The 24661-nt window shown below is 38.0% G+C and overlaps 2 protein-coding genes across 3 annotated transcripts; both read right to left on the bottom strand.

Moving 5' to 3' along the window:
- Positions 1 to 4774: 4774 nt before the first annotated feature.
- Positions 4775 to 11196, bottom strand: LOC127423697 (uncharacterized). Its single transcript, XM_051668198.1, has 7 exons — positions 11055 to 11196; positions 7020 to 9139; positions 6547 to 6688; positions 6348 to 6443; positions 5801 to 5965; positions 5421 to 5530; positions 4775 to 5275 (listed from the first exon to the last, which is right to left on the bottom strand). Exons 1-7 carry the CDS (start codon positions 11127 to 11129, stop codon positions 5167 to 5169), a joined length of 2817 nt encoding a protein of 938 aa, XP_051524158.1. The 5' UTR covers positions 11130 to 11196; the 3' UTR covers positions 4775 to 5166.
- Positions 11197 to 11442: 246 nt separating this feature from the next.
- Positions 11443 to 24294, bottom strand: LOC127423703 (glutamate--cysteine ligase regulatory subunit-like). Of its 2 annotated transcripts, none has more exons than XM_051668208.1 (7): positions 24022 to 24294; positions 23147 to 23212; positions 21750 to 21834; positions 21612 to 21668; positions 18425 to 18612; positions 12862 to 12976; positions 11443 to 12742 (listed from the first exon to the last, which is right to left on the bottom strand). In XM_051668208.1, the coding sequence occupies exons 1-7, from the start codon at positions 24142 to 24144 to the stop codon at positions 12570 to 12572; spliced, it is 807 nt and encodes a 268-aa protein (XP_051524168.1). In that variant the 5' UTR covers positions 24145 to 24294; the 3' UTR covers positions 11443 to 12569. The 2 variants fall into 2 exon arrangements, with proteins under 2 accessions (XP_051524168.1, XP_051524167.1); XM_051668207.1 differs by having other exon boundaries at positions 18425 to 18627; positions 24022 to 24293.
- Positions 24295 to 24661: the final 367 nt, after the last annotated feature.

Below are 24661 nucleotides of genomic sequence, written 5' to 3' on the forward strand. Positions count from 1 at the left end.
ACCTTTTTTTGATGAACGCCCCCTACTTCATTCCCTTACCCCACTCTCCTAATGTAGCCAATGACAAATTTAATAGAGCTGAAGTAGTGATATGATAATATTTACTATCAATCTATTTCTGCCTAAAGTACAGTTAGTGTTACTATAGTAAATTCAAGGGTGGTGATGTAGAATTCTGTGCCGAATTTAAATGGTTTCCGCTTCTTGCACCTTGCTTCTGCGAGTTTAAGAGCTTGTGCTTTAAGCGCTTTGCGCTCGCGCTGCACTGTCCGTTGAGCTGCATCCATCTACAGAGCCACACAGGTGCATTAGCCGAGGTTGTGCCTCCGTCTGTGTATTTAACGCTGCTAAACCAGATACTTAAGATGCGTCGCTAGACTTCAAAATCAGATGAACCCCAGTACAAATGCGTACCAACCCATATAATTGAGAACCAACTGATATATTCCAAGTCTAAATAAATGTTTTAACACAAAGAGTAACATGACGATAGATTTGATTATTATGACTGATAAACGCCCCCCATTTGTAACCCAATGCCCCCCTCTCTACTAATTTGCTCTCAGCGCCCCCTGGCATCCTTTGAATGCCCCCTGGGGGGGCGGTACCACCCCCGTTGAGAACTCCTGTCTTATAATGATAAATAGTGCAAAAATTCATGCAACTGCTTCAGGATTTGCCAGGTCGTAAAGTCGTGTCATGTACGACTGCACCTGTACGATTTTCAGATAAACTGACTTGTGCAGGGACTCACAACATCCCGTGTCAGAACTCGCACCGTGTACGCCCGGCGTAAGAGTGTGCATTGAGAGATTCCTTCTCTCTTTTCCTCCTTTAATGGATGTATAAAATCAGCTCACTTATAGTCTTTTTCCAAGGCAGTAATAAATTGCATGATTTATAATGGCAGTAAAGCTACAAGTACACAGTGCCTTGAACTCTAACCAGATGATCTATTAATATTTAGACTGGTCTGTGAGTAGTTCAATACTGATGCCCGTCATTTTAATCCTGTTCTGTGTGCATTTGTTCAGTTTCCAGCCAAAAAACATTAGGCTACATGAGAGTTGCTTATGATTCACACCACATACATTCATGTTACATGCATTTTTTGCATCACTTTCATTAATCTCTATGATTGAGCATCAAAACATCTGAAACTCTGTCTTACTAAAGCCATCATTATTTCCAGAATTCAGTACTGTAATAGTTAATATATTTCCATGCCTCGAAAAGATTACAAACAACTTCCATGTTTGTTAGTATTTCCACATTATTTTCATGTTGAAAAAACTCTGGATATATTTGCCAAAGTGATCAGCACCTTTGGACCGGACAGTTTCCGTAATGAAGCACTTAAGTTCTACTTTATAACGAGCAATCTACATGCTGGTTTGGGAAACAGGCATTACTCCATCGTAAAATAATGAGCAACGTTAGTTAAGATGATCATAAAACTTAAGTTGCAACTTTATCGGGAAACCCAGCCAATCACTGTTGTAGCCGTTTTATGAAACAAAGATGATGGGTTATTTATAATTATTATTATGTTTATATTTACAATTGTATTTATGATCTAATTTGTATTGGTAAATTTCCACCTGTTGTCATACAGTGATATTTTGCCTACATCACTGCAAAAGGGGCAGGTGGAAGAAGTTGGAGAGGGAAACATTTTTGGATTTGGGGAGGTGGTTGTGTACGATTTTATGACCACTTTGTTATTTTAATTATATTTTTTGTTTAGTTTGCACATGCAGTTTCACCCAACCCACTTGTGCCTAGATTTAGCGCATGCTTGCACAAGAATATCAAAACTTCATGGTCGTGCCCACTAACTTTTCGCTGCACTTAAGGCATAACGCTCTCAAAATAGGGCCGTAAGTTTTAAACTTGTGTTATTAAAACTGCTGTGGCAGTGGGGGCGTGTCGAGCATCCGCCAGGCGAGATTGAAAGTGGTAAGTGTGCATACACCTGAGCCAGATTATGTTTAACACCTGTTTCTAATTGCAGTGAGCTTGGGGAGAATGGTATAAAAGGACCACGCCACCAATGGGGAGTCAGAGAGAGTCAGGGACAAGAGACCTGCTGTGACACTGACAAAAGTTATTGTGATGCTGATAGCGCTATTGTGTTTTGTTAATTAAAAGCCTTACATGTGAGACGAAGAAACCGGTTCCCCATGTCCTCCTTCCCCTCCTGCTGTGAAGTTTTGTTATAGCTGCACTATGTAAGATTTTTTGGTTAAAAATTAACAAATTGCCATTATTGATTAAGTACATAAATGATCAGTGTTCAAAACAATGTCCTTACCATACCCCAATTCATTTCGGTAAGCCTATAAAAATAAATAGTATTTTGAGCTGTCGGGTCGGATTTGGTGCAAAATCGCTGGCTTATGTCCTTCCTCTTTGTGTCATGACGTCATGTCCGTAAACACAGAAAAGAAGTGCCGGCTGTCACGTGTTCCGGCAGAGGACTCTGTTCAGTTCAGTCAGTCACAATCATGCAGTTCAGGATGGCATCACTGCAGTTTGGATGGATGTTTATCTGTTATCCGTTTGGCGAAATTGTTTACCTGCTATAATGCTTGGAATTGGCTACAGAATGTTGTCTGGTAGGGGTAATGCTTTTATGAATCGAACATTACTCGTGTGTTTACCGATCGCAATCCGTTGTCAGAGGAAGTTACTGTGCATTTTTACTAATATGTATGACTTCTGAAATTGACTTCTTGTACATTTTATTTTCATGTTTAATAAAGTATATTTTGTTCCCATTATTGCTCATTTTATGTTTTTAGGCCTACAGTTTCACTTGCTTTATCAACTGCCGTGTACATTTTTTCATTTGTCACAATTTTAGTCTTTTGACATAAATTTATTTTAGTCAATATTTCGTTATGTTATATTCATTCATTTTTGTCAGTTTTACAAAAATGACAATTTTAGCCAATTTTAAAATAAAATATTTTAATTGATGATGTGCAAAATGGACAAAAAAAGTGTCAAACTGTAACAACCAAACTTTATTCAAATATTCCGAAAATAAATTTATACAAATTTTCTAATGTAAACATGTATCAAACATACATGTACATAGGCCTGTCCTTGTTGTGAAAAACCTGAGCTGCTGAAATAATAATGAATAGACTGAAGTATTAGCTACTTTATAGAAGTTGTCCTACTGTACTCTGAATTTTTCATGCTTTAGAGACTTATTAATTTTCCGTGAAAGGATATTACATTGTGTGTAGCGTGTTTCTTGGAAAGTGTATTCACAACGCAAGTTACGCAACGCAAATTGCGGTTATTCTGACTATCGCGTCATTTAATTCAAGTTCACATGTTCATTTGTTTCGTTGTGCAGATGTAAGTTGTTCCATAAATGTTGTGGATATATTGATTAATCTCATGTATATATAGGATACGTTTGAATGAGGTATTTATCCCGTTTTAAAGCGGTTAATGTAGCCGGTGTTAGTGCGTTCAACTCACGCAACTCAACATACTGGATTAATGGATTACATTAATCCATATCTAATATCTTCTTCTATTTACAGTTTATCAAGATGTTTCTTCTGTTTATATCTTGCAGTATAATTTTTATCGTCATATTTTCGTCAACAGTATGCTTTAATAAAATCATTTAATAGTCTTCATGATGCGCCTTTTTCGTTATTCGTTATATATTTCGTCAACAAACGTTTATATCATTGATTTTGTTGACAAGATTGATAATGTAAAAATAAGTCTTACATTGAACTCAAATCAGCTGTATCACGAGTTTCACCTCTTAAATTGATAAGTATAATACAAAACCAACATTAATAGTCGATATTAACACTTGAATAATCATTAAAATATACTTGTAACAGGTGGTGATTCAGGAGAGTCCCCAGTTCTCTATGTAAAAGCGCTTTCAGTGTAGTGTCAGAATAGTGTACAATTCATTCATTAAAAATATGTAAATAAGTGTGTTGTTTAACTTCAAAGCAAGATATTTCATTTTTAAATGTTTAATCGTATAACATAATTATATACATATGAAAATAGCATGTTATAACTCAGGCTCTGAATATCTTCCAGTCATGATCACACAGGCGGTATCCAGGTAACCTAAAATCGTGAGATTCATCCGCCAGAGCAGTAGTGTCGAAACAGGACTGACGTAAAGTATTCTACCGCAAATTGCTTCCAATTTTTAATTTAAACCACAGATGTCGCTAGAGAGCACAAAACTACGTAATGCAGCTTTAATTCAGCCATGGATTCAAACTTACTGCAAATAGTTTCAACCTTGCGTGCTATTTAATTTTAATTATTTGCAAATGTTATATTTAATCACGTATAACTTCATTTTCTCAGTACAGTATGTTTTGATTCTTGTGCAAGAAACTTATTGTAAAATTATTCCTATAATGGCTATATTCATTCTTAATTTCTTAAACTAAAAGCGAAATGAAAATCTTACAATATTAACTTTGACATTCTAAGTGAGTTAAAGAAAACGGAGTATACATTTTAGGACTTTTTTTGTGGATGTTTTCTACACAATCTACACCCCTGTATCTCTTTATCATATCATTGTTTTGCTTAGGCTATTAAAGATTATGCTTTAAAAACAAAGTACAAATAAGGTAAGTGGCAAAACATCAGTATCAGCCAAACATTTTAATATCAGTGCAGTGTTTTAATGAAATGAGCTTGTATAATGATGTATAGTCCAATATAATGATAGTCCAACAACAGTAGAAGAAAAACAAAGCACACATTTATTTGACTTGATTTATTGTGAATTCACAAAGCCAGAAAAATAAAACATGTCTGACAATGGCTGTTTGCACTTAATTGATAAGTCTTCTCAATCTGATTTTTTTCCATCCGCACTGTTGTTCTGTTCTACAGAATTTTTTCTTTTCAATGGAAAAACGTTTAAAGTGTAAATTCACTGTTTTTCTCTGTATAAATTACATGTTTTTTGGCATATGCAAAATTATTCTTCAAAACATCACTTTCATTAATCCACTAAAATCTCTTAAAAAAATTATGCAAGCACTGAATTTACAGTAGTTGCAAAAAATATATTTGCCATTTATACGAATTGTCTTTACATAGGCAAAATTCCTGTTTAAAAATATCACAAACAGAAGGATACAAATCTAATTATTTATTCATTTTCTTTTTATGAAATTTATGCTTCTTTTTGTGCATCTTGCCAGCAGCATGTGCTTCTTTTTCTGTCATGATCTCTTGATATTTCTTTTTGTTATAGCTGAAAAAGGGGGGGAAAGGTGTTTTAGAACAATGACAATTTAAAACAATTGTGATGGCACAATTCAACTGTCAATAATAAAAGGCCACTGTCATGAATACAAATAATTCAACATGTTTTACTCCGTATAGTTTCATGAGCTTACCTTCTAAACTCTGCATCAGCAAGCAGCTCTTCCACAATTGTCCTTTTCCTTTGTTTCTTCGGAATTCGGGAATTATAAAAGTCCACTGGGCTGTCAACCACTGTGCCAACCTGAAACAAAAAGTGAAACTTTACTGAAAAAGACTAACAATATACAGTTGTCTGCTTGCTTTGAACATGTATGGCTGTGGTTAATTGCAAAGCAGTTCTCTAATTGTAGCATTATCAAACCTCATACCATTCTCAACTTCTTGCTTAAGACCATTTTTTTTTTTTTTTTGTCTTAATAGCTTTTTGGAAAAAGTCGTTAGGACTTCAAGGGAACACAGGAAGTCTGTTTAAGGAATAATTGCTGATAAAGACTACCCAGTCCCCACCCACCTGAAAGTACTTGGGAAATCCGTCTCTGTCATTCTTCTTGTAGAAGCGCTTTGGGTCCATGGCCGAGCGCATCTTCAATGCCTTAAGGTCATTTTTGAGCTCTTCTGTTAATTCAGGGGCTTTCATGTTGAACCAGCCATCCCCAGTAGTCTTTTCTCTTTCCACCTGAATGAGACATTGTACAAATAAGATTGATAAACATTCACAATATGCAATTTATATAACCTTGATCCTAAAGCCTAAAAATCACATCCAAATTTTAAAAATTTCTATTGCAATAATAATTTGAATGAAAACACTTGTCAGATATATCATGAGTAATAATTCTTTAAAGTTGTTAATAGGTTATAATGTTGAAAGATTAAGTGAAAAACTGATATAAATCCACTTGAGAAGATCCCACATGTTAAAGTATTTGAATAATTTTCTGATGCATTTTAAGGACGAATGGTACAAACAGGTATGCATTAGGTAAAAAGACAATCACAAAAAACAGAAGGTAAAATGCTCCAAGACCATCCATGCATTCAAGATCTCATCTGTCTACCTTGCGCTTGAGTTTAGCAGCATGCTTTGATTCCTTGTAAGGAGGCACTGCATCTTTCTTCTCCAAATCGGGAATGATAACACTCTTCTTCAGCAGCTACAAAATAAATGTTTTCACTTGCAACTTAAATATGCAGCTTGACCATTATTTCACCTAGAACACTAAATTATAATCTACAGAATTGATGACATTAATTCACCTCATCCAGATTGTTCTGGTCCTTCTGAGTTTCCAAACTGTTGGAAAGACTCTTTGCTGGCTTGCTGCCATCAAAACTGATGTACAAACCACCAAGTTCCTTCATTTTGAGACCTGTGTCAATGGAACTGGATAATTGTGTCCTAAGAGAAAGAGACAAAACCAGTGCTTTCTCTAAATGGTTTCATACTGTAAGAAATAAAGTAGTATACATTTCTGCCTAAAAAAGCATAACCATAAAAAGGAATAAAAAAAAATAATAATAATTTGCATCATCAAACGGAATTGCAAAAAATAATGGCTGATTTCTGACACCCCCTGTCTTCCATTGGAGACAAACAGATTGTCCCTCCCCAAACTCACACCATTGGTTGAGGCAATGTTGCTTTGTTGGGCTGGTTGCGAAGCTCAAACAAACAATGTTTTGACTAAATAAATAGCATCAACATAACAGGGACAATAAAAATAACTTACAAAGGCTTTCTGGACGCAAAGAGCACTCTTGAATCTTCATCATCGTCGTCATCTCCTGCTTCGTCAACAAAATCTTCCTCGTCCTCTTCCTCTGTTTGCTTTACATCAACATAGTACTTTTCATCAGGCCGTAGTCCAGGCCTAGTGTCTATGACAAACAGTCCATTACTGTGAGCTGCTGCTTCTACTGACATCTGATTTCCATCAGGGTACATCAATTCTTCACTCGGCATGTCCTCAGCTTCCTGTGAACGACCCCCCTCCTCTTCATCTGGAGACAGACCTTCACCACTCTCCTCATCCTCGCTGCCATCTAGTAAACTGATCATTCCTCTCTGTGAAGGAGCTTCCTTAGATGGTTCCTCTGTAGTAGTCAAATCTGCTTGAGTATTCAAGCTTGAAGAGGGACCTTCCACTTCAGTCAAAATTATAGAAGTTTCATCCACAGTTGCCTTAACGGTGTCACTATGATCTTTGATAGCTACTATGCCTCTCTCACAACCAATACTCTCCTCAAGTTCCTCAACATCGGTCACAATCTTCTCAGCTATAGCTAATACATGATCCTCTGGGATGGCACCTACTGTATCATCCATGGCATGCTCATAACATGCCTGAACATCAACAGCATGGTTTGCTTCCACAAACTCTGGCTCATAGTCTTCCACTGCAAAATCTCCTGTATCTCCTTTACCTTCAATTACTGTAAGATCCATTTCAGCCACGGCTTCTCGATCGGTGTGCGTTTCGGTCCCACAGTCCTTCAAGTTGACAGTTTCAAACACAATCACAGCTCTAAATTGAGACTCGGTCTCTTGCGTGCTCTGAGGTTCCAGCAAATCGACTTCTGCACTTGCACTGCTTTCGACAGTCTCATCTTGCTCGAGAACTAGAGTGAGTTCTCCAACTGTGTCCTCAATCGTGTTGCTCTCCTTGGCTTTACTTGTGTCCATGGTCATGGTGTGGTCAAGTTGTTTCACTGTGTCCTCGAGTTTCTTGTCTTCTCCTAGAACATTTTCAGGTTGGGGAGGTACTAGCTCATGTTCCTCTGCCTCTCGTTCTTTCTCAGGCATGGTGGAAAGAGTTGTTAAAGAGATGCTCAAATCAGGGGTATCTCTTGCTTTGCTTCTTGTCCTGGTTCCAGGAACAGCCCGGTTACTACTGGTAGAGCCGGTTCGGCTTCTACAAGGAGTTCCCCTTCCTCTTAAAGAGCTTGGACTACCTTGAGAGGTGCAGATATCAGTAGCAACTGATTCAGAATCAGACTCGCCAACCAGAGTGTCTAGTTTGGCTTGACGCCTAGTGGACCTCCAGGGACTCATACTAGGACCAGATTTGCATCCGTCCGAGTCATATACCTCTTCTTCAACTCCTGACTTTGCCTTGCGTCTACAGCCTCTTGTTCTGCTGGACCTTGGAGAGGAAGGGGTGTCTGTGGTATCTTCAAAGTTCAAAGGGATTGGTCTGGTTAGTTTTACCTTCTGGTTTCGTGTGGACCTACGGACCATGGAACCCCAAAGGCCAGAAACACTGGACGAGCATGACTCTGGTTCTGATGGGTCTGCTTCGGTGGAGGCAACCGCAGTTTTCCTGTGGCTTCTGGTTATCCTACGAGTGTCCGGAACTTTGAGAAACAGAACAGAGCTGCAAGACTCCGCCCCTGACAAATCGCCACCATCATTATCCTTTGCAGCGTTAGAGGCTGCTGGAGTCTGAGCGGGTTTCTTTAGACTACGTGTTGCCCTGCATGAACGGGTCATAGAAACTGAAGATAAGCAGGATTTAGCGTCAGATGCTTCGTCCTGTGCTGTGCCTTTTGGTTTCTCCCAGATCATAGTTCTTCTACGAGTTCTAGGTGTCACCTGCACATCTGCAACTACAGAGCAGCAGGATTCTGATTCCGAGACATCAGCTTCATGGGTAGAGTCAGGCTGTTTTTTATTTGCAGGAAGACGCCTGGATCTTCTAGTCTCTTGCTTAAGTGGACTTGCTCGTAAGGAAGGGGCAGCACTGTCATCTTTTGGCTCATCTGGCTGAGAGTCACCAGTGAGTTCTGACTGCGACTGGTTCTCCTCCAATATAGTTCTACGTAGTGTTCTTCTGGTCGAAGGAGTGGGCACCTGTTAGATCAAGAAGATTTGTATCAGATCATGTCAGGATTTATCATCATCAGCTTTCATGTTTTTAAATACACAAGTGTGATTTATATGACAATAACATTTTAAATAGAGAGCTAATAAATTATAGATCACCATTAAAACGCGGGGGTGGGGGTGTAATCACTGGCACGAGCAAGTGCGATGCATGCCAATCTGCCTTTTGATGCAATCCTTCCTCATAATCATGCAACATGTTTTATTTAGTTATGAGTGTGGAAACCATTCACGCATCACACGTTGCCGATACTGCATGCAGGTAAATGCATCTGCTTTGTGTTGGTCATGCTGTGCAGTTGGTGGATTTCCAACCGTAGGATGGAAGGGCAAGACTCATTCTTAAAGCACTACCTTACCTGCTAGGGTAAGGAGTAAGGGGTTAGGGCTGGCTAACCTATAGTTCCTCTGACCAATCAGGTAGCGCTTTCCTTATGAATATTACTGAATAGTCCACAGTGGCACAGTGATTAACAAGCAAAAATAAAAATGGCACTTCATGTCAAAACAGTTTGCAGACACCTGTAATAGATTTAGATGTGCGTGGATCACTTATGTCCGGGCCTTAATTCACCCACAAATTAAAAGAAAACAAAAAGGTTTACTTTTAATAATAAAAAATAATAATTTTGCCATCTATTGGGTCTATTAAAGGACGATTAAAATAAGCTTTGCAATGACATTTTCCCTCCTAATCCTCAATACCATAATGTGTGTGGAATGTTTTTTTCATTTGTTTGCAATTCTCAATACTGTAACAGTAATAAAAATGATCCTGTCCAGATACATTTATTTGGAATTTAAAAACAGCACAAAGGCAGTACAACAAATATCAATACTGTTTTAAAGAAATAAAAATAAATAATGGTAAAGCTAAAGGATGTACGATATAGAAGGGTAGTCAACGAACATTCTGTCCATTATTTGAGGTCAGTAGGTCACATGACCAAGGAGCTATTGACATTAGAAAGTGTAAAACATTCATATAAAATCATGTGAGATGATAACAGAAAAACTAAAGGGTGTGCAATAGTGGATATTGTGACCCTAATTTGAGGTCAGTAGGTCACATGACCAAGGAGCTACTGACATTAGAAAGTTTAAAACATTCATGCAATATAGTGTGAGATGAAAAACGACAAACTAAAGGGTGTGCAATATAGAAGTGTAGTCAGTGGATATTCTGACCCCTGTTTGAGGTCAGCAGGTCACATGACAAAGGAACTAATTAAATTATAAAGTTAAAAAAAATTCATGTCAAATCATGCGAGATGAAAATTGACAAATTAAAGGATGTGCAATATAGAAGGGTAGTCAATTTACAGTCTGGCCCTTATTTGAGGTCAGTAGGTCACATGACCAAGGAGCTATTGAAATTAGAAAGTTTAAAACATTCATGCAATATAATGTGTAAAATGTAAATGAATGTAAAAAAAAAAAAAAAGTTTGCACTTTGTTCATGCTCCCTAACTAATTAAACTAGAAATACAGAATGCAGCTCACATTTTCCCATGTTTATTAGCTTTGGAAAGCGAATTAAACAGAAAAGTTTCCAACATCATGACACTTATTTGGAGTCTGTGGCTCAACTGGTTTGAAAGTTATTGAGGTTTGACAGCGCGAATATCCGTCAAATATCCAACTTGAAACTGTCTTTATCTCGGGTCTCTTCAGTTCAAGGCTACATACAGTATAACTCTTACATTTTTGTTTTTTAACGGTCAAGAAAACAAATGCAAAACAGGCGACACTAAATACAAATGCTTGCCCAGGCATGTATGTATGGACACATGCTACAAATCATTTTTGCAATAAAGTACATTAAGCACTACATTTCGAGACATTGTCGCTTGCGGAGACGCAGTGAAAGTATACTGCTTACCGTGACTCCAGAAGCTTCATCGCTGGTCATTTTAGTTGGGGAACCCAAGCGTGTACCTCTCCTAGTGGCCACCATCTTGCCACTGATGACACCCAGCGCACTTCCGCCTGCGTGACGTGCTTTCTAAATGCACACGCGCGAGTAATCGACGCAGGAAAACACCGATGAGCAGATCTGCGCTTTGGGTGAGTTACAAGAAATGGATATGGATTCTGTAGGTTTCACCAGTGAGATCATTCATATAATATAATAATATAATATAATATTCACTTCTAAAACATTAAAATGTTTCTAAACCAAATACAATATAAAAGAAATTATCTAAATGTCAAAAGTTTTGCTGGGTCTACAGGAAGACAAGCATTTGAAATGAATGAAAACACAATGGTTCATTTTAAATTCTTAAGTTTATAATCTAGGTTAAAAATATGTATATGTATTACACAATATGGGATTTGAAAATAGTAATGACATGTACAGTACATGAAAAACTCTTTCTTATATGATTTGGACCCAACAGGAAACATCTTTACACTTTATAAATAACACAGGTAAAAATATATATTCTTACAATCTGCTAGATAATGAAACTACAAATTTCTTTCCCTTAAAGTGTGGAATTTTCCAGTGTTTTATATACAACTAATTAATGATGTTCATGCAATGCATGCTAACAGCATCCCACTAAAGTTACTCATTTGAATATTTCTTTTATCTCAGATTAGCAAAGCATTACCTTTACACAGGGATGAAAAGGGGACAGAATTTTCTATTGACAAGTAACAAAACATCTAATGAATATTCTAAGCAGAGCATCAGCCAAAATAAATTAAACTTAAAACGCCAGCAGTACTTAAAATTTAAAGTAAAAAACTTTGTGGCACACTGTTTGTAAAACCCCATTCATGGTAAACATTTTTAAATAAAACACATGACAAGTTTTTCACCCAAACCATTATGGCAATACAGGTATCTCTTCTAGAAATCTGCTTGAAAATAACACTTTTTTTGGCGTTATAGTCCTCTTAGTTAAAACTCTGCGCTTTCATGTACTTAAATACCTAACTAGCTCACAAAAACAACCTTTTGGGATTTGAAGCATCTCCATTCCTAATTCTGCAGACTCAGCACCCACTGTTAACTTTACCCACTGGACAAATACTGGGGATGAGCAAAGAGGAAAACAAAATAAAAATTTACAAAATAAAAATGGCTAACAAAAACAGACAAAAAGAGGCACTTTGCATATGTCTACAGGAACCGATAACCATCTGAAAATTCTTAAGTATAAGGAAAAAAGGCCAAAGAATAGAAGTTGTATAAACTATATTCTGTTTGATTGTTATGTTTGAGGTATTCAAGAGTCAAGTGAATTTCCATTTCTTCCATAAAAAAAAAAAAAAAAAAAAAGACTCAAATTCACTTTCAAGTGCTGAATGCATCACAGATTAATTATGTTCTCTAAACAATTTGGTAGAATAGAATTCGGGGGGGACCCTGCTCAAACAGGATGCGTTAATGGTCGCTGCTCTTTTTAGCATGAACGATGTAGCCCTTGGATTTTATGATGCCTCTGCTCTTTACGATGATGGAGTAGCGCAAGACCCACTCCAGCCTCCAGTCGGCCACATGCAGCTCCTTACTGCTCTTCTGCACTGCTTCCTGGAAGCCTGCTGCACTGATTAGCTCTACATACAGAAGCGAGATTGGCAACACTAGCTGTTACATATGTTATTTCATCATCACGTGGCAAAGCCAGTTCATGCACACAATCATTAAGCCCAGTGACTCAGCATTAAATACACACCTTTGGGGTCATTGTGAGTTAGCAACTGTATGTCAAACTCTTTAGCAAAGGCAGTGAGATCTGGAGGCATCACACAGCAGGAGGCCAGATTCACCTGATTACTACTTGGCTTTACCTGAATATTGTAAGAGTAAAATCAAAACAATGTCAGCTTTTTTTTTTAATTGCATTGTAAATAATTCCAACTGTTATGTGTGATTTGATTCTAATATATGTGTTTGATGAAAAAAAATTATATATTTTAACACCAAATATATATAAATCATATAAGTTTATTGATTTTTTTTTATCAAAAGGGTTAATGCGAAAAGCTGAAGTGTGTAACATTTTTGTTAAAATTAGTGCTGGAAAATTTAACTCGTTAATTTCTGTGATTGTTTAACATGTAAAAAATAAAATAAAAAAATAACGCAATTAATGCAGTATCTGTTTTGTTTTTTTTTTTAACTCCCTGAAACTTCCAAGTAGGTATAGCTGGAGACCGGAGACCTCCAAATGGGGGCGGAATCTCCAAAGGAGGGCGGGGTTACTCAAGAAGGGGGTTGCGCCAACTCCAAAAGGGGGCATCAATTCAACTCACAGTTAGGGGCTCCCTATGGGTGATTCTGAAATGAAAGGCAGCAGCCTAGTAAGATCAGTCCTTCTGAGGCTGTAGGCTAGGCTCCTCCTCAGCATTCAGCGCTATGAATGAGATGGTCTAGTAAGTCCGCATGGCTACGTCATAAAGGTTTCTGCTTCCGCGGTCACGGCTTGAAAATTTAGAACATAAATTGTGAATCAGAAGCCTCCTTTTTTAATATATATTTTCTCTTAAAAAAGTGAATTGTGCAAAGGACTGTGGGTGATTGAAGGCCACGAAGGATGCACCTGATGCATCCTCCAAAATGTGGCCAACGAAGGCTGCAAAACAAGGCTGCCTTTCAAGTGTCCTCACAATTGAGACAACTTCAACGGTGCTTGATGACGTGGCAGCCGAGATATCCAGCCAAACTAGGCTGCAGCCTTCTGACTGAGAAGCACTCTATATCTTTGCTGCCGGTTTGGAGCTCCTGCCCCTTTTTGGAGCAATGCCTGCAGCTAAATCCTTCTTGAAACTTTGCGCAATGGGAGAAAGGTGTCCCGAGTTGTTTCTGGCAGGCTACTCAGCCTTACAGGCTCCGATTAGAGTGGGGGCGGGCTTAGGGCATCTGCTGCATGCCAGGAACAATGTACAATGTACATGTGTGCACGTCATTCATTACGCGCGTTCCGGGCATAATAAACACCATAATGCTGTATCTCTTTACATAGCCCAAAAGTGCTCACTTGTACTTTCATCTGAACCACTGTCAAAAGCGAAACCACCAAAGTGAGATCCAGCGTGTGCTGGCGAGTTGCAGCCATGTATACTTGTAGAAACTGAACGGCAGCCAGAGAAAATAATAGTTATGAGATTTTAAATTTATAACTTCAGCATTTAATGTTTTATATCTTTACGTACAGTGTCTAATAATACATTGGAAATGTACACTTAAGTTTCTCTTGACAATAAAGTTTGATATTAATTGAATCTGTCCATTTGATTATTAAAAAGTGTCCACAGGAAAATGGCATGAGAAAAAAAAAAAAACCTGAACATTTTAACACGTACAGTAGTGGCTAAAAGTGATGTCTCACCTAGGAAAATTGACGTCTTTGGCATTTATTCAAACATATTATTAAAAATGTATTAAAGATTTTGTATGCATGTTGTAGTTGTGCTTGGAGTGTAAAACTAATGTACATGCTCCACGTTTCAATTATTTGATTTGTCATGAAGCAATGAAACATGTCAAATTGCACAGACATAATTTTTGGCCAATCTGTCATACAAAGTTTGCACTCAATATTCCCACCCTATAATTGCTACAGGTGTGTCAAGTGTTGGCTATATAATTGGATGTTAATTTGTGGGTTTTGGTGAAAATGGCAAAGAGGAAGGAGCTGTCCTCTGCAACCAAAGATGTTATTTTCAAAATGGCTAAATCTGATCAATCAGCTTCGGATATTGCCCGTGTGCTGGACGCACTGTCCGTAGAATTATTGCAAAGCACCAAAAGGCCAGTACCGTGCAGAATGTAAAGTGATGTGGCCAGCTAAGTAAGACTAGTGAGCGTTTTGATAGGAGAATTAAAATCACCTCAATGTGTGACCACTTCAAAACAGCTTCCAAAGTTCTGGAAGAGACGTGCAATGGTGAAGAACCTCCAATTTCATCTCGCACTGCAAAGCGACGGCTACAAGAGGCTGGATTGAGAGGTTGTGTAGCAGTAAAGAAACCATTTATTAGTTCTGTCAACCACAAAAAACGTCTTGCCTTTGCCAAAGAACATAAAGATTGGAGTGTGGAAGATTGGAGCCGTGTTCTGTGGTCCGATGAGTCAAAATTCAACATGCTGACGTCGGATGGTGTCAAGTATGTTGACGAGGGTAGCCTTTTGATACCAAATGCATGTGTGGCACCGTTAAGCTCGGCGGGGGAAACATAATGGTATGGGGATACATGTCTGCGGCAGGTGTTGGAAGGATCTACAAAATTGTTGGCATTTTGAGAACGGACCAATACATGGACATCTTGCAGAACACAATGTTGCAGAGTATGGAGGATCTGTTTGGAAATCGAACATGTATTTTCCAACACAATAACGATCCCAAACACACTGTGTGCGCAACAAAGGCATTCCTTGCTGCCCAGCTGCCCAAGTCCTCAAGTGCCCTCCTCAGTCCCCTGACCTTAATCACATTGAAAACCTTTGGGAAATTCTAAACCTGAATCGTGATAAGTCATGCAGGTCTTCCAATGAAGCTCAGCTTTGGAAAGAATTTAAGGAGGCTTGGCAAAAAATTACGCACAACACATGCACAAAGCTTATTGAGTCAATGCTCAGGAGAATGGCTGCTGTAATTAAAAACATGGGAGGACCAACAAAATATTAATAAATTATTACATTGCAGTCAATGTATGCTTTATTTCCTGTGAGCTTTTTGTTCTATGCATTTTTTGCATATTAGAATAAACCCATATTCCATTATATGATGTAGTTTGCCTTTTTTGCCAAATAATTTTGTCAATTAAATACCTTAAACAACTTGTGTTTTCTTCTTCCCAATATTACATACTCCTCATATTTTGATGGTTTAATTGAACTGTATTGTCATTAAAAGCAAATATTGTGCAAATATCCCCTCCAGACATCACTTTTGGCCACTACGGTACATATTTAAATAATTAAAATAAATGATGACTTAATTTTTTGCAGAGAAAATATAAAGTAAATATATTTATGAAGATTTTTTTTTTATGTTTGCTGTAATGTATCATGTACCATTATTTAATAGCGTTTAATCTCATAAAACAGTGCGATTAATTAGTTAATCGATTCACAGCCCTACTTAAAATACTTTCTGCTAACCCAGCTTAGTATGCAGAGGCAACTTTAAGTAAGCCAACTATAAGTACAGTTGAAGTCAGAAGTTTACATATACCTTAACCAAATACATTTAAACTCAGTTTTTCACAATTCCTGACATTTAATCGTAGAAAACCTTCCATGTCTTAGGTCAGTTAGGATCACTTCTTTATTTTAAGAATGTGAAATGTCAGAATAATAGTAGAGAGAATGATTTATTTAAGCTTTTATTTCTTTCATTACATTCCCAGTGGGTCAGAAGTTTACATACACTTTGTTAGTATTTGGTAGCATTGCCTTTCAATTGTTTAATTTGGGTCAAACTTTCTGGGTAGCCTTCCACAAACTTCTCACAATAAGTTGCTGGAATTTTGGCCCATTCCTCCAGACAGAACTGGTGTAACTGAGTCAGGTTTTTAGGCCTCCTTGCTCGCACACGCTTTTTCAGTTCTGCCCACAAATTGTCTATCGGATTGATGTCAGGGCTTTGTGATAGCCACTTCAACACCTTGACTTTGTTGTCCTTAAGCCATTTTGCCACAACTTTGGAGGTATGCTTGGGGTCATTGTCCATTTGGAAGACCCATTTATGACCGAGTTTTAACTTCCTGGCTGATGTTTTGAGATGTTGCTTCAATATATCCACATAATTTTCCTTTCTCATGATGCCATCTATTTTGTGAAGTGCACCAGTCCCTCTTGCAGCAAAGCACCCCCACATCATGATGCTGCCATGCTTCACGGTTGGGATGGTGTTCTTCTGCTTGCAAGCTCACCCTTTTTCCTCCAAACATAATGATGGTCATTATGGCCAAACAGTTACATTTTTGTTTCATCAGGAAATTTCTCCAAAAAGTAAGATCTTTGTCCCCATGTGTACTTGCAAACTGTAGTCTGGCTTTTTTATGGTGGTTTTGGAGCAGTGGCTTCTTCCTTGCTGAGCAGCCTCAAGTTATTTCAATATAGGAGTCATTTTACTGTGGATATAGATACTTGTCTACCTGCTTCCTCCAGCATCTTCACAAGGTCCTTTGCTGTTGTTCTGGGATTCATTTGCACTTTTCGTACCAAACAACTACATCTCTAAGAGACAGAATGTGTCTCCTTCCTGAGTGGTGTGATGGCTGCGTGGTCCCATGGTGTTTATACTTGCGTACTATTGTTTGTACAGATGAACGTGGTACCTTCAGGCATCTGGAAATTGCTCCCAATGATGAACCACACTTGTGGAGGTCACCAATTTTTTTTCTGAGGTCTTGGCTGATTTCTTTTGATTTTCCCATGATGTCAAGCAAAGAGGCACTGAGTTTGAAGGTAGGTCTTAAAATACATCCACACGTACACCTACAATTGACTCTAATTAGCCTGTCAGAAGCTAATTGGCTAATTGTCTAAATGCTTGACATCATTTTCTGGAATTTTCCAAGCTGCTTAAAGGCACAGTTAACTTAGTGAATGTAAACTTCTGACCCCCTGGAATTGTGATACAGTCAATTAAAAGTGAAACAATCTGTCTGTAGATGTCCTAAACGACTTGCCAAAACTATAGTTTGCTAATATAAAACCTGTGGAGTGGTTACCATTTTTTTTAATGACTTCAACCTAAGTGTATGTAAACTTCTGACTTCAACTGTATAAGTCGAAAACTGTAAACACTGTCTCTGTGGTGCTATACAATTGTTTTGAGTGGTCTGTCCAGCTCAACACAACAACATTGACTCAACCAATGGTGTGAGTTGGGGGCGGGACTTTCTGTTTGTTCGATCAACAGAAGGGGTATTCAGCAGTATTGCATATTTGGAAGGCTGTTTAGTTTTGAAATTTTGTTTGGTGGCACTAGTGATGCAGAACATATACACTTCAGCTTTAAATGCTTAAAATCAGTATAAATTTATTTAAATTACTAGAAGTAAACAAATTTATTTATAATAAATAAATAATATACAACTAAAAATAATTTGTTTATTTATATATTTTGAATTAATTCGTTGGGTGGCTATTTCGAAGAAGCCAAAATATAATATAGTTGTCATTTCTTTTTTTAAGTCACTACATATAATAGCCATACTTATGTTCTTTTATAGATCTAATGACTTTATTAATATTAGAAAAAAGTAAAGTGTGTCTAAACAGACCTGAGCCCAGTTATAGAGCTGCTCCAGAAGGGTTTTGTCCAAGTCTGAAGTGCCAATGGCAGCGATTTTCTGGCTATGCACGAGACCCTCCAGCTCTTCCCACAGCGGCTGCAGATGGGCCAGCGTCTGAGCCTCGCCCTCAGGGAGTGAAGGTGGGGCAATGATCACCGAGTCCAGCTGAGACACACCTAACGATAGACAAGCTGAATAACACATGTGAGAGGAAACAACATTATTTACCACAGATCAGAAATTAACACTCACATACAAATAAGTTGAAAAACATTACATTTGTCCAAAAGACTAATTACTAAACTTCCAGAACTATCCTGTATCTTGTCATTTCACATGCATATCTTAACATCTTTTAGCTTTTTTTATTCAATTTGGCTAGTGCTGGATTATTTTTTTGTTGTTGTTGCTTTATTCTCTCTATCCACAGTTTTCCTGAGCAACCACTGGGCGGCGTCATGATGACTCTAATTGCCGGTTTTCTCTCAAGAAGCAATGTAAAAACTTCCAAAAAGAGCTATCCAGACAGAGAACAGCAATCATTTAAAGGGACAGTTCACCCAAAAATGAAAATTCTCTCATTACTCGCCCTCATGATATCCCAGTTGTGTGTAACTTTCTTTCTTCACCAGAACACATTTGAAGAAAAATAGAAAAATAGTAGTCCTTAAAATGCAAGTGCATGGAGATTTCTCTTTTGAAGCTCCAAAAATCACAGTCAGCATAAACGTCATCGATACGACACCAGCTGTTAAATTAATGTCTTCTAAAGCAATACGATCGCTTTTGGTGTGAAAAAGATACATATTTAAGTACTTTAACTGTAAATCATGCTTCCGGTGAGCAGCAGTACGCGCGTTTGACGTAATCTAATTGGCATTTGAAACATTGACGAGAACTGATTTAAGTAAATCACAGTCGGAAGAGCAGCACTGTTTACAAGTGAGGAGGAGGAACGCTGTACAGTATCTTGGTTGGTTTTGGTTTATATCGGTATTGATCCATTTCTTTACTCACAATGGTGATTTTGTGTGCTCATTCTGGATGTCTCAACCGAGTGGAGAACGTGAGATTACATCTGTATCCATGGCAACACGAATACGTCACACGAAAGAACGCTTGGACTCCACCCTCTCGTGAAGTGTTGGATTATAGTTGCTTTAGAAGACATTAATTTAACAGTTGGTGTCATATGGATGACGTTTATTCTGACTGTCTGTGATTTTTGGAGCTTCAAAAGAGAAATCGCCATTCACTTGCATTTTAAGGACCAACTGAGCCAAGATATTTTTCTATTTTTCTTCATATGTATTATGGTGAAGAAAGAAAGTCATACACACCTGGGATATCATGAGGGTGATTATATAATGAGAATTTTCATTTTTGGGGAAACTTTAAGTGTATCCCTTTAAGTGTAAGTTGGAGTAAAAATATATTTCAGGCTCAACTTATGCAGTTGTTGGCTGTCATAACTCAAAAGTATTTAATGATATCAACACAACTAACCTTGGATTTATCACTTAATGTCATCTACCCACTCAGGTGAGGCACTGTCAAAAAACGTGATTCTAAAGTATTGGCACTATGGAGCCACATGCTTTTTTGACCATTTTTACAAATGTAGTACTCTAAACATCACATTATCCACAAAGAACATGCGCTGATGTGAGTGAAAACAGTGGAGACCAGAAATTGAAAACAGCCATTATGGAACACTTCCGCGTTCAGGAAAAAGGTGTATAGAAATAAATGGGTAACTATGGTAACCAGGAATTGTTCTGCCCCATGCTCACAGTATATGACGCAAATAGTCCCAGATGGAATCTGCAGACCTTTTTTTTGCCTTTTCTGGGGGGGGTTAGGCAGTAAGCATAGAGACAGTAAGCGTAAAAATAACGACACAGCTCTGTTCTCCGTGAATACAATCAGAGACAATGGTAACCTTAGCTGCATTAGCCGTGGAATCAGCTAACAAGCACATTCGGAAAGGCGATTTGCAAACAGTAAAAAATATAAAGTGCGACACTAAAGCTGCAACACGAACAGTTGGTACTGATCCATGCTTGAGAATCAAATATTTGGAAAATCCTGCTTTATATTTGTGGCAGCAGGGGCGTGGTCATGCGCCTGTCCGGAGAGAGAGAAAGCGGTATGGGCGCTTACACCGGAGCTAAATTATGTCTAACACCTGTCTCTAATTCCAGTGAGGTGGGGAGAGCAGCACCGTCAGAAGCAGAGAGAGAATGACACGTCAGTCCAGTGTTGGCGTGTGTCCTGAATGTCAAAAAGCTGCATGTCTTTTAAGATGTTTATGGAGAGTTTTTGTTATTGGTGAAGCTATCTGAGTGAACCCAGGAAAACACTAGAGAGTGTACAGGCTGTGCAGAGGGCAGAAAATAAAAGCCTTACTTTGACGGTGTCTGAGCTTCCTGACTCGTCCTTTCCCATGCAACCTTCACAATATTGATCCTCATTCACAAGGTAGTCCAGTGTAAAATGATTTGCACAAACATACACGAATTTTGGTATGTTTTGGGGCACATTTGCTTCAAAAACAAAACTTGTCCACTGCGTTTTCAGTGGCTCTGATGCCGGGAGTACATGAAGAATCTTATGTTCACTTTTACAGCCAACAACAGAACACGTATGACGCTTATGAAGCTGAGACATTATTCTTCTCACCGTAGTTGCTCCAAAGTGGAAAAAAATGGCGGACTGTGTGTAGATCACTCGGGGGTGGATCTATGATAATAGGGTGGAGTCCGTCACCAGTCGTGGGCGTGGCCTGCTCTAAAGCGACCTCATTTTAGAGCAGAAATGAAAACCGATCATTCTGAGACACTATTTTAGATTAATAGAAATAGAAGAAAGAGGAGTGGGTGGACTTTTAACATTGTAGGGTGGTTGTGTACACACACTGCCGACTCACATTTATGTTCAAACACCATGTAAAATTGAATTTTGCATAATAGGTCCCCTTTAAATGAAGCTGAGAGTACTACACTATTATTGGTAGCTGAAAGTATCATGAAACTTTTTGGAATGAGTCATCACAATTCTGCGGAAATCTGCTGCGTTTTCTGCCGAGTTCTGCGTGCACAGATTCTGCCAGCACATTGCCCACTGTATTACAGCCATAATCTTAAACATGTCAATCATATTAAGTAGGACTTACCCATATCTACAGCATTTCTGATAGATGAGGGGTCTGACTCAGAGAGAAAAAGCTTGACTGTAAAGACAAATAAACCAATTTTAAAACACTGCAATAGACACTGCAACAGATTTATGCAAAAGTATCAGTAACCCTCACCAGACACTTTCAATTCATCTCTCTCCTCTGGAGTAATGGCCTCTGTGTTTTCTGGAATGGTGCAGTCCAAAACACAGGGAAGCTCCTGAGGAAGAAACTGAGGTTATCGTACAAAAGTGGTAACTAAATTGCACAACCATGGTATCACAAAAAGTATCTGGTGATAAAGATAATGGATAATGCATTACGTTTACATAATTGTTAATTTGGTGTCTATGAAGTTCCCCAGTCACTTTACTTTGCATGTGACACCTTGTTAATGGACTGCATGGGAAGAATGCATCAATAAGCCTGACCTATTGTAAATTAAGACCTTTAATCTCTACTCGATGTGCTGACAGGGACAGATTTGCTGACAATGGCAAAATAAGATGAGCAGAGGCACACCAGCCTCAAAGAGAGGCCAATATGCCATGAATGATCACCATAACAACTGTCTTTTCATCTCAGTTCCTATGCTTTGATGTTGTTGTTGACAGACAACCGTGTCACTATACCACAATGCACACAGCGGTAAGAAGTTTATGTTCAGGGAGTCTGATTTAAACAACTATCTTGTGGAGGAAAAGCTAAAATTAATCTTTTAAATCACCCTCATGCCATCCCAGATATGCATTTCTTCCTTTCTTCTGCTGAACACAAAGATTTTAGAAGGATATCTCAGCTCTGTTGGTCCATTCACTTGCATTGAATGGTGGCTAGAACTTTGAAGCTCCAGAAAGGACATAAAGGCAGCATAAAAGTAATCCATATGACTCCAGCAGCTAAATCCATATCTTCTGAAACAACATTATAGGTGTGGGTGAGAAACAGATATTCAATATTCAAGTCCTTTTTTTACTATAAATCCTACCCCCTGACCAGTAGATGAAAACAAAAACAAAAGAAGAATGTGAAAGTAAGTGGAGATTTATACTAAAAAACAGAACTTAAACTTGATCTGTTCCTCACCCACACCTATTATATAATTTCTGAAGACATGGATCCAACCACTGGAGTCTTATGGATTACTTTTATGCTGCCTTTAAGTGCTTTTTTGCAGTTCAAAGTTCTGTCCAACGTTCACTTACATTGTATGGACCCACAGAGCTGAGATATTCTTCTAAAAATCTTCATTTGTGTTCTGCAGAAGTAAGTAAGTCAAGATCTGGGATTGCATGAGGGTGATTCAATTATGAGAGAATTTTCATTTTGTAAAAATTGTAAATTACAAAATGTAAAATTTTTCTCTCTTGCATTTAAAAGAGCAACAAATATTGACTCCATCCCAATCATTTAAAAACAGCAGCCATATTTTCAGGACTTTCTAGTTGGGGTGGCATTTCTTTAGTTTATACGTTTTTTCATGCTTACTTTTTTCCTTTCACTTTCATATTGAATATCATTAAAAAGCTTACACAGTCAAGAGTTGATGGGATTGAGGCAAACCACTCGCTCAGCGTGCCTTGGATGCAGTCTTGAAGCTGGGGATTGAATCAGGAAACATTAAAAAAATTAAATAAAATAAAAAACCATGTTAATAGACAGGATACAACCCAAATATTCTAAAACTTAAATCTTGCCAATATGTATTCCTTAATAATTTCACTATATTCGAGAAAATACATTTTATTATCAAACAACTGCAGAACTGTCTGCTGAGATTTGACCATTACTTTGTTTTTAATTGAAGAAAATAAGAATGTGCAGTCTTTATGAAGTTTTTTGCATCAAGAACTTCACTGGTTAAAATCTGAGATCTTTACACATGTTTGAAAAAAACAGCTAATCCTCTCCTTCTTGTGAACTGGTTGTTTTTAACGATTCGGTCGAAACGGTTCGTTAATCACTAGATCGCAAGGTAGAACATTGTAAGGTGGGTGATATACTGGAACCATAAAACAGCAACATTTCACACAATCTACTATTTCCGCGCAGATACAACTGGTACACAAAATTAAACAAAAACAAAAAAAATATTATTTTTTTTTACATTTTTATATACCTAATTTAGTGAATATAAAGATAACAGCAGTGTGTAAACAAATATTACTACAAAATAACTACAACGTGGAAAAACAACGTGTAAAATTGATTGACGACTCGCTTTTTCAACACTGGCTCATTCGAAGGAGCCGATTCTCTAAGATGAACAACACTAACGACGACCGTATAAATATAAATAAGGGCTAAACACAGTCACCGAACAAAATCACTCTGGAAAACCCGTCAGAGCCGTGGTGTCAAGGTTGACCAAAACGAACAATGAACACAGCAACCCCATGTCATTTACCTCCTCACTAGGCGAAGACGGACATTTCTTCTTAAGTCGACTGCGGCTCACTAAATTCCCCGTGTGAAGCTTCAGGGTTTGCGCGTGATTAAAAAGCCGTTTCGCGTTTACATGAGACTCCATTGCCCCGTAACTGAAAATAAGTGATGTCTATATGTAACTGTTAACCGTAAAATGCCCTCGGGGACAGTGTTTCCCTCTCCCTCTCTATGTAATACACTAAGCAGTGTAGTATGACTTCGCACTTGTAGTTCATTCTAGTAGAGAGGAGGTGAGAGCAGAGCTGTTCGCCCACAATGAGAATATAGATGGGTTGCCCTGAAAATCCTGGCACGGATCAGTCCAAAGTGGATCTGGAAGAGTTATTAAGAGACGTCTTACCTTTTCAGTGCTTTGTCATCATGACACAGCTTTTTTGGCTTAAGATGTTTGTGCTGTGGCTTTTTCGATGTGTTATGGCTTTATTTGGCTGTGTTGTGATTTAATTTATTTGTGCTGTGGTTTATTTACATTGTGCTTTCAGATTTTATTTGCTTTGCTAATTTTGTTGTGATGTGCACTTCTGGGCCACCGTAATATAGGCCAATCTTACTTGAAGTGAGTTTAATAAAATGGACAAAATGGGCTCAGAGCTTGTGTC

This window comes from Myxocyprinus asiaticus, chromosome 33 (genome assembly GCF_019703515.2).
Source record: "Myxocyprinus asiaticus isolate MX2 ecotype Aquarium Trade chromosome 33, UBuf_Myxa_2, whole genome shotgun sequence".
In the NCBI taxonomy this organism is placed as follows: Eukaryota; Metazoa; Chordata; class Actinopteri; order Cypriniformes; family Catostomidae; genus Myxocyprinus; species Myxocyprinus asiaticus.

What these genes read in the sequence shown, in the direction of transcription:
- LOC127423697 (XM_051668198.1), bottom strand. Translation starts at nt 11,129, where the DNA reads ATGGTGGCCACTAGGAGAGGTACACGCTTGGGTTCCCCAACTAAAATG. An exon ending in CTGCTAAACTCAAGCGCAAG is followed by an intron (nt 5,966 to 6,347) that starts GTAGACAGATGA and finishes TGTCTCATTCAG; the next exon opens with GTGGAAAGAGAAAAGACTAC. An exon ending in GATTTCCCAAGTACTTTCAG is followed by an intron (nt 5,531 to 5,800) that starts GTGGGTGGGGAC and finishes TTTTTGTTTCAG; the next exon opens with GTTGGCACAGTGGTTGACAG.
- LOC127423703 (XM_051668207.1), bottom strand. Translation starts at nt 24,144, where the DNA reads ATGGAGTCTCATGTAAACGCGAAACGGCTTTTTAATCACGCGCAAACC. An exon ending in CGTCTTCGCCTAGTGAGGAG is followed by an intron (nt 23,213 to 24,021) that starts GTAAATGACATG and finishes TTCAATCCCCAG; the next exon opens with CTTCAAGACTGCATCCAAGG. An exon ending in CAGAAATGCTGTAGATATGG is followed by an intron (nt 18,628 to 21,611) that starts GTAAGTCCTACT and finishes TGTGTTATTCAG; the next exon opens with CTTGTCTATCGTTAGGTGTG.